This window comes from Perkinsus marinus, assembly GCF_000006405.1.
Source record: "Perkinsus marinus ATCC 50983 genomic scaffold scf_1104296952298, whole genome shotgun sequence".
NCBI classification, from domain to species: Eukaryota; Perkinsozoa; order Perkinsida; family Perkinsidae; genus Perkinsus; species Perkinsus marinus.
The window spans coordinates 140457-150540 of NW_003208915.1; the positions used below are offsets into that span (position 1 = coordinate 140457).

At 42.7% G+C, this 10084-nt stretch overlaps 2 protein-coding genes across 2 annotated transcripts in view; one reads left to right on the forward strand and one right to left on the reverse strand.

Moving 5' to 3' along the window:
- Pmar_PMAR009986 (membrane protein, putative) overlaps positions 1–1515 on the forward strand; it is a gene marked incomplete at its 5' end in the record, with an annotated part of 1830 nt that extends 315 nt beyond the window's left edge. Inside the window, 7 exons of the mRNA XM_002777132.1 lie at positions 29–160; positions 294–471; positions 618–754; positions 797–889; positions 1030–1178; positions 1228–1339; positions 1401–1515. Coding sequence (XP_002777178.1) covers positions 29–160; positions 294–471; positions 618–754; positions 797–889; positions 1030–1178; positions 1228–1339; positions 1401–1463 — 864 coding nt within the window. The 3' untranslated portion in view covers positions 1464–1515. The remainder of the gene's footprint in view (positions 1–28; positions 161–293; positions 472–617; positions 755–796; positions 890–1029; positions 1179–1227; positions 1340–1400) is intronic.
- Positions 1516–2727: 1212 nt separating this feature from the next.
- On the reverse strand, positions 2728–7870 carry Pmar_PMAR009987 (voltage and ligand gated potassium channel, putative; the record flags this gene model as incomplete). The annotated part of the gene is made up of 14 exons (XM_002777133.1): positions 2728–2757; positions 3023–3118; positions 3382–3452; positions 3671–3760; positions 3806–3884; positions 3929–4015; positions 4511–4596; positions 4793–4871; positions 5130–5214; positions 5927–6003; positions 6049–6115; positions 6396–6476; positions 6888–6948; positions 7846–7870. The coding sequence occupies 14 exons, from the start codon at positions 7868–7870 to the stop codon at positions 2728–2730; spliced, it is 1014 nt and encodes a 337-aa protein (XP_002777179.1).
- Between the last annotated feature and the right edge of the window lie 2214 nt (positions 7871–10084).

Consider the following 10084-nt stretch of genomic DNA (forward strand, 5'->3'; position numbering starts at 1 on the left):
GGAATTACGGTATGGCCATTGTGTTCAGCCACAACCTCATCTACCCGCTGGCGCCACGACTTTGGAGGAGTTGGAAGCCGCGCAGAGGCAAAAGCGACAGCAGCGGGCCGCTGCAGAATCTACGAGCATGCAGGGCAGGAATCAACACAGTGTTGGCCAGGTGGGCAGTAATTTTGTGGCGCGCGGTAAAATCGCTCCTAAAATTTCGTGAGATATCATACCAAAATTCGTTGAAGATGCCTGAAATTTGAAGGGGTCTTGTACATGCTCGAGGTTGACTTGTCTAATTTTAGGGCAGCAACCAGGCTGGTCTGCAGCTACTGTCTATGCTGCATTCTAAAGGCAGTACCCAACAAGAGCAGCAGAAAGCAACTCCCAGGCCATCTCCATCTATCCCACCCCCGCCTCCAGAGGGAGTGAGAGCTCCCCCTCCTCCTCCACCTCAGTATCGTCCACAGGCGCCTCAGGTAGGTGGTTGGGCTGCTGCTGCTGCTGCTAGTGCACTGATACGTTACTCTTATCATAAGATTAATTATTGAATATATAAAATGGTTATTATTATAATGAGGGCTAATATATAGACTATATTTGAATAGGTAGGTATTGATGATAGGTAGCAGCAACAGCAAATCCGAGTTACTCAACACAGCAAGTTATTGATATGTTACAGCAAAGGAGGCAGCAACAAGAAGAACAGAAAACTCGTCAACAGCGGGTTGAAGATCTGTTGTTATTGCAGCAGCAATTGGCTCGGGTAAGTTGGTGATAAGTCTGGGGTTGTGTACGGAGAGGTCAGGCCCGAGCGCAGCAGGAGCAGCAGCAGACCGGACAGCAGGTCACTTCTACACCCCAAATGAGGGCTTTATTGGAACAGCTGCAAATGCGACAGGTGGGGAATATAGTGAATCGATTGACAATGATCTAGAAGAGTTGAACTGTCTAAAATCGAGCTCACAAGTGTTCGTTCACACTATAAGGCAGCTGGCTGTGATGGTGGTGGGGTCTTTGGAGGGGCGAGTTACCACACAGGCACAAAGACAACAACAGCAACAACAACAGCAACAACAGCAATTGCAACAGCAGCAACAACAGTTGCAACAGCAGCAGCAGCAGTTGCAACGGCAGCAGATGTTGGCATCGGCTATGGCCCAGCAAAGAGCTGCTCAACAGCAACAGCAGTAGGAGGTGGGGTCCACTAGGGAGGTGTGGCATCTGTAATGCCCTCAGGATTGACCCGACGCTCTTGGCTCGCCTACAACAGCAACAACGGGCTAGACTGCAGCAACAACAGGCTCAGCTGAGGATGCAACAACAACAACAACCGCAGTGGAATACACAGGTAAGTGCTAGACCATTTAGCGCACGCCCAGATGATCGATTACTGTTGAATGTTGTTTCAGCAACCTAATCAGTCAAGTTATTACAGTACTGAGCAGAGTGCTGAGCAGTGTAACCAGCAGTAGAGGGTGGAATCAGTTGATTCGATGAGGCTCTTCTAATAGAAGCTAATGGCTGTCGAATGGATACACTTTAGGCCCTCATTCTCAAATGGAAATGATTCGTGTTGTCAAGTCAACTGTGACAAATCTGGACTCGGTAGATGTTTGATGCAAAGAGCAACTGGACGCGTGTTGGGCCATACACCTCTTTGGTGAGGAGATGTTTACTGCCGGCATATCGGGGACGGTCACTGAATGAGATCCGCGAAGTGAACACATCTACATTACTCATTGTAGTGGATGACCTCCACCAACTAGCATAGAACTTAGCTTATGAACTTTCCGCGCCCACTATATGCGCTCTGAGAGCCATTTTGGAGGATTGGGAGAAGAATGAAGACATATTTAAACGGCTGCTATGTTATACGCATTCATCCTCGTGATCTGATCACAGTCTTTTCGAGTGGGAATACTTGTGTTTCCCGAGTCATCAACGTGAGGGAGTGTGTTAAATCGATGGTACACAGATTATAATTATCTTTCATCGAAGTTCGACACGAGCATGTTGTCGCGTATGGTTCCGTAGAATTGATGACTAAACACAATATGTTGAAGTCAACGAAAGCATGCGCCAAGAGACGATAGTCTCGTTGCTGTTCATTAGAGTACTCAATAGAGTTTATATTCTGCAGCTGCGAGTAGCTGACGAAACGAATAGCACAAGTAATACGTTAATATGCGGAACAATAATTAGTCAAGAAAAATTCGCATAACGACAATTAGTAGCACGCACTAAGTAAAAAATATTATACGATCTGGAACTCAGGTCACTGTTCTCTGCTGGGCAAGTAATAAAGTATCTATGAAGCAAAAAAGGCATCTCTCGAATCGGTCGGAGTCGTGGAATCTCACGGAGTTTGAGTTCCATATCGTCGAGGGCTGGCAACAGATCATCTTTCACCTGAAAGGAATTCACAGCGGTCATACTTCTACGAGCTTACAAGTCGCAGAAGGAGCTCCTGGCGTTTTGCCAACTTGGAAGTGTCCTCGTACGGTGATGCTGAATCGTCGCTTTCATCCATCTAAAGCAAGGTTGCTTATCGAAACGGAAAGACCCCGGGGACCGACCAAATCGCTTTTCCCCAATCTGACTTCTTTGTGATTCGATGAACCTGATGGGAAAGAGAATAAACCGAATGCGAATAGTAGCCCATGCCTCGGGAGAATTCTCGATGGTAGGACAAGACTCCAGAATTGTCGATCTTCTCACGGGGGATCCCCAAGTCGCTCATGTCACTAACGCCACGTCCTTCTCGATCTGAAAACCAAAACTAACGCGAAGTCTACTGTTGCCGACACTCACGATGAGCAACCAAATTCCGCCCTGTTCTGAGGGATGCTCTGAACTGTTCAGTGCGGAGTCTTGGGTGAACGCAAAACTATGCAGAAAACAAGTGAGTCCACAGAACGGCATCGATGATGAAGACATACATATTTGAGCTTCTCCGTCGCATCTCTCTGCATCGACATCAGCAGATGTGGGAAGGCACAAAAAGTCTCTAGAAAAATGAAAGTGGTTTCACCTTAACATTCATCGAGGACTCACGAAACAGCGCGGCCGCATCCAAGGCAAACAACTCTGCATCACTGTAGGCTCTAACGGTGAACTGCCGATGCTCCTGATCGCAATCAATGTAAACCGGCAAGGAAATTTGGTCAAATAGAAAATGAATTATTTTCCCCATTTTTTCTCGGAGAGATTCGATATTTTCACGAACAAGATCGTGTCACTCTAGTATGTGATAGATCACCACTACACTGAAAATCGTCCAGCCTGAGACACTAACGTGAAATACAAGATTTTCGCATTTGCCCGAGAAAAAAATACACTATGAATTTTCCCGCCCAGCTCGAGCAGGATGGACAACCACAGTAGACTCACCTGACAGAATAGCTCGACTTCACCAAAGTAGCTCCCTTCCTTATAGAACCACAGAGGTGGTCGCGGGGCATCTGATGAGCAGTGTGGGAAAGTATGCACATGGTCAACTACATGTGTCGGTAACAGCGTGAAAATTCCGAGAAATTTTTTTGGAAAATTCTTGATATTTTCTGTGCACTTTTACCCGAATTTGTCTGTAGACTTTTATACTTAGTGAGGAAATTGCTCAGCTCGGTTGGGTAGAGCGAACATATACTGTTGACAACAATCGAATTCTATCTAAACTTACTTCCCTTAGTTTCCTCCTGTGTATTCTCCAACGGTGCCTCGACACCGACTTGTCCTCTCACAACAAACACGACTTGATCCGCGATGTCACCTGACTGGGAGCATGTACAGACGCCCATGGGAATACCGAATTCACCTTCTTTCCATATCAGGCCGTTTTTGTCATCCATCGGTCGCTTCACTACTCGCTGTAGTAGAGGCGCGAGATGACAGATCTGAAATTTCCACCATCACTATTGCAATGTGCTTGCGTGCTGACCAGAGCATTCTTGTTGCGGGAGTCCGAGAAGATGTCCAGACTTAAATGCCGACCGCCGTGCATAGAGTATGCTAGTTTAGTGCGTACCTACATAGAGGAGGCGCTTCTGATAATGTATGATAACAGTGGAGTTTCACCCTAGTGATATGAAAAACACTAGTGGAAAACATATTTCACGACTATTGCAAGGCGCAAATATCGCGTTTTTCACCACTTCACGTAAAACGGGTGAAACTTCAATATTTTCACAATTATCAATTTTATTTAAACGAATTCATTTCTACTCAAAAGCAGAATTAAGTACTCGGGAGTGGCCATTCACTCAAGACATCCATATTGACTCGAAAATCTTCAATCTCCGATATCAAGCTCGATGAGTGATACCACTGTGGGAAAATATGCACATGGACAACTACATGTGTTGGTGACAGTGTGAAAAATCGAGGAAATTCTTCGAAAGTTATTCTTAGTCTTGGAACATTTCTACCCTAATTCGTATATATGAGCTCCTATAATCAGCAAGGAAACTCACGACATCTACTGAGCAAAGCAAACCTATATTCCTTTAACACTGAGTTTCACCTCCATCGGAAATGTGCCCATGATAGTCGCGACCTGCTGCGGGTTCAAAGAAGTGTCTGTTTCCGTATGCGCCAGCATAAGTTCATCTAGCACGCCACTGCAAACACGATGAAAGGCTCGAAACTAACTTAGATCTTTTATGAGTTTCAGGTCGATCTCAGCATTCGAGCAAAACTCCACCAGATGCGACAATCGCTGATTTCTCAGTTTTCTATTCTTATCCCGAAGTGCCAAAATATCTGCTAGAATGTAAAACGGCCGAGCCACTGCTCCTGAGCTTACTAGCAACACGGCTGATGATCTGGGCGTAAACGGCCACGCCCAAACACATGATCGCCATGGCGAACACCTGTGAGAGTTCCTTAGATGAAACTACAGTTCTCGAAAAAATTCTGAAATATCGCGAATTTCGCTAAGACTAGGTTGAGTAACGCCAGTCAGCCTAGTCTCAGAGACATTCAGAAAATTATAGAAAGAAAATTTACACGTGACTTCGGTTGAAAATTCACAAAAAAACCAACAAAATTTTCCGAAATTTTCTCACAATTTTCTCCTGTTATGTAGAAGTTCAACAAATGCATACTGACACGAACAACATGGAGCTGATGAATATCCTTACATATTCTAGTGCAGTATTAGGAGTGATATCACCATAGCCAACCGTTGTTACTGTAGTGACCACCCAGTACACTGAGGCCACATATCTAACACAATGGTGTTTCACCCTAGTGATATGAAAAACACTAGTGAAAAACATATTTCGCGTTTTTCATCGAGTTTTACGCCACTTCACTTTAAACAGATAAAACTACACTGTATACGTCAACACCATTCGACTGACGAAGACGCGACCAACTTGAATTTTCATTGTCAATTTTGATTGTATATTGGAGTTTCACCCTAGTGATATGTAAAACACTAGTGAAAAACATATTTCACGACTACTACAGCTCGCGAGTATTGCGTTTTTTTCACCGAGTTTTACGACACTTCACGTAAAGCGGATGAAACTCCACTAATGAAATTCTTAGAGCCAAATTCGATTCTTACACTGTACATCCTTACACAGAAAAAATGTATATGCAACAATGTTGGAATGAATACTCGCTTTCCTCAGCTGAGTTCAGGAATTTCTTCACTAACTATGGAAGTGTACATACAAATTCTGGTAGGGCTGTACAGAAACAAACGATAATTTCCCCAATTTTCCTCAGAATTTTCACAATTGTCACCAACATTGACCGTGTGCATATTCTCCAACATTAAACTTTCACCCGTTTCACGTGAAGTGGCGTAAAACTCTGTGAAAAACCCGAAATCCACGCTATGCAGTAGTCGTGAAATATATTTTTCACCAGTGTTTTACATATCACTAGAGCGAAACTCCATTGATATGCAAGTACAACTCTAACTCACCTGACACCAAGTGGCCGTATGCATTGATTCACAAGCGATTCCGTGTCGAGATATTGGAAATCATCACAGCTTTCGTCCTGATATGAGATGACTGCACGCATCGAAACTTGTTTGCATCTCACAAAGGAGCTCAGCTGTCTTCGAGGCCAACTTCGCAATGAGAAATCCTCCGCTCGAGCAACCAAATACCTGAAAATTACCGGAAAATCTACAAAAATTTCTGCCATATTTGCAGAATTTCCAGAACAATTTTGACAGTAAATTAGCCAAAACTAACGTCGTTGATCGAAGTTCGATTGTTTTCGAAAAGTTCAGATATTCCATGAAAATTTTCGATAATTTATTACCCCACCAGTCAGTAAAAAGCTTAGAAAATATTTTTTTTTCCAAAAAATGGTAAATTTGATCTGGGAATTCTGCAGATAGTGGTGATACATCAATACGATAATAAGGACCGTGTCACCCCTACCATATACAAGCTATGACGTGAATAGCCGTCGCGAGGAAAACACCAAAAAGGGCGAACTCCGCCCAGGCTTCACTCAAAAACCTGTCCAAGAATAACTCATTGACTCTTTGATGTACTTCCGAGTATACCTATGAAAAACGCCGCTCAGGAGAGCACGATGTTGCAGCACTTTAAAAAGTCGAATTAGCCGTAACAGACGTAAAAGACGGATTGCGTTGAAACTTGTACTCTCCTGAGCTCACACGACAGTGAGTAGTAGTTCAACATGGATGCCACTACCGTGTTGAAGTCAGGCACAGTCGTTGCTATCAGGGGTAAGCAGGCCAATAAATCGAATATAAACCAGGAACAGAGATAATGGTAGAATATACGACTAAGAAGGAAAGGAAATAATATCGCTTATCAGCGAGAAATAAAACCAAGTGAAAATCCATGTACTGCGAAAATATCAATGACTAAAGGGGAAAGCAAAAATTATCGGTAATCAGTTACATGGCAAAGGAGACACCGAGATTAGCTTTGACAACTACGCGGTTTGCAGTGAACTTTTGATCTGCACAGATCGCCACAGTGTTTCGATGATGACAATGCCACCAGAATTGCCACCAGAACATGTTCACTTTCCTCAGCTGAGCTCAGAAGTGCTCATATACGAATTATGGTAGAATTGTTAATAAAACCAAGAAGAATTTACCAAAATTTTCATTTTGTCACCGACAAATGTAGTTGATCATGTCCGTAATTTCCCACACTGCAATGCTCGAATACCAATCACATATATAAACCACGTCATATAGCATAAAATCTGTCATCACGTTATCATAAAATTTTCGGTTTTCAAACGGAGAGAAATAACAAAGTTGTCCTTTTACACAATTTCCCAATTTCAAGCCAACAACAGAATTGAGAGAAAAATTAAATTATTTTTTCGTAAAATGAAAAAAGTTTCTAACAGGATGCAAACTCAAATTTGATATGAAAACCACTCAAAAAGCAGAGTTTAAATTCGTGAATTAATTTCATTTTTTAAATTCTTTCTTTCACTCGTTGTATTTGAGATTCAAAATATAGTAGTCGCATTCAGTTTAGTTCAGCAGAGTTTCACCCGTGATATAAAAAACGCTAGTGAAAAACATATTTCACGACTACTGCATAGCGCCAATGTCGCATTTTTCGCGTAGAACGGGTGAATTATTGTAGTATTACGTGTAGTATTACGTATTGTGTAGTATTACGCTACTTCACGTAAAACGGGTGAAACTCCAGTGAGCAACACGATTTTGTCATATACACTGGAGTTTCACCCGTGATATGAAAAACGCATTCTACGACTACTGCATATCACCGCGAGTTTCGCATTTTTCACCGAGTTTTACGCCACTTTACGAGAAACGGTTGAACTCCAATGCTTCCCCACAGTGTTGGAAACCCCGACAGAGACTTTCCTCACTTGCCACGTTGCTCCAGCATGCCATCTCCAGATCGCTGATACATCAATCGAAAATTGATAAGTAAATCCACGATAAAAATAATATCAACCAACAATGTGATGACCTGCACAACTAAGGGATGAACGCTAGCAGAATCTTATCAGAGAATCATCCAGGAACCTATAATGGAGTTTCACCCGTTTTACGTGAAGGTGCAATACGCGATTTTCGCGGCGATATGCAGTAGACGTGGAATGTGTTTTTCACTAGTGTTTTTCATATCACTAGGGTGAAACTCCAATGTTCCCAGGCGAGAATTCATTTTGAATTTGCCACGTTCTTCAATCAGTTTCCCATGTAAATGTGCGTGTAAGTCTGAAGTCCAACGCCTACGACTGCACGGCTTAGTCAGACTCGCTTCGATGCACATGAGCTCACGAGGGATCAGTTTTAGCCTTTAAGTGTCTACTTTCATTATGCAAATGTCATCACATTAGCAACATCATTTTCCCCCATTTTTATCAAGCCCTGATGTCGTTATCTCTCAAAGCTAAATGCGTCGTTGAGTCGAAGTGAACTGACCTCCCAGAAAATTCTCGAATCGCCAACTGTGAGAAAACATAACCTAAACGTCTCCAACGTCGCGGTGTACATCTGAAAAAGAGTATAACTGAATCGATGATTGATTCAACATGTATTGGTTCTCCTCAGCTTAGTAACTTATAGGAGTTTATATACTAACGTAGAAATGTTCAGAAACCGATAAAAAAATTCTCAAAGTGTCACCAACACATGTAGTTGACCATGTGCGTATTAGCTCATACTAGATCCAACTACTCGAGTATCATCCATTTCTACTTGTGCACTGTTCATATTCCGAATCAAAACGCCTCGAACCAGCATAAAGGCGATTTTCTCGAGATCAGTGTGAGAAAATATGCACATGTCAACTAAATGTGTCATCGAAAATATGAAAAGTCTCAGAAAGTTTCTGCTGTTTTTTGGGCAATTCTATAATCAGTGAGCAAACTCTTGAGCTCAGTTGAGGAAAGCCAACATATATTCCAACACAACCGTACCCACCAGAGCTGTGAAAATCAGAGGAATCCATCCTCGAATATACCACTTCCTTTCAGGCGACCTAAAACGAATCTTTATTGTCACCATTATGAGTTCATCGCTACAGAATAGGTAGCCACGGCATGCAGTCGTTTTGAGAGTGAAGACCTCTACTCAACGAACCACAACAAGTTCGAGCTCTCGAGGGAATCGCTGGTGATGTCGACGCGTTTCCATGATCATCCGAGCCAGGCCTGAGCCTTCTCACAGTGCCGCATACAGGTTGTGATAGATGCCCTACGTTGTTGCAATTTCATCTTCATCCTCACGTGGGGAAGGCTCTATCAAGAAGCGCTCGACCGTACGAGCACTAAGGAGTTAATACAGTGACGAATTGGTAAATTTTTTACTCGATTTTTCTCTTCCGACGTCGACGATTCTTCAGTGCCACTTTCGCCTGCCTAACTGTTCGATTCACGTCGGAGGTTCGTCGGACCTGTGATGAAAGAATCACATCTAGTGTTTAATACGGCGAGAAATTCAACAACATATATACTTCAGTATTACACACATAATACGTCTCTATGGTGAAACCGCGACTATGGCATACAATCTATTATTGTCATCATCATCGTGAATCAAATTTCAATGCGAATTGAAGTTTCTGAGAAACGGTAAGGGCTATATAATGGAGTTTCACCCGTTTTACGTGAAGTGGCGTCGTAAAACTCCGTGAAAAACGCGCTATTTGCGCCTTGCAATAGTCGTGAAATATGTTTTCACTAGTGTTTCTCATATCACTAGGGTGAAGAAACTCCAATGCTGTTTTTAACTCGTTGAGAAACGCATCTAGTGTTTGATGTTATGAACGACTCAATACCACACATTCATCAGTATTGCAATACACTGCTGGTATGAGCTGTTGAGATTTACGGTATTAACCGAAACTTCGCTACTAGCGAAGTCTCGGTTAATCGCTAATGCTTATTTGCGATTATACTTAATCGTCATATTCGGTTAATGCGAATCGCTAATACTATCACATTCACTTTCATCGTAATCTACTACTAGAGTTCCACCCTAGTGATATGAAAAACACTACTGAAAAACACACTTCGCAGAGTATCACGCCATTTCACGTAAAACGGATGAAACTCCCACTATTATCACCTCCAAACTTTACTGTGAATCGAATCGCTA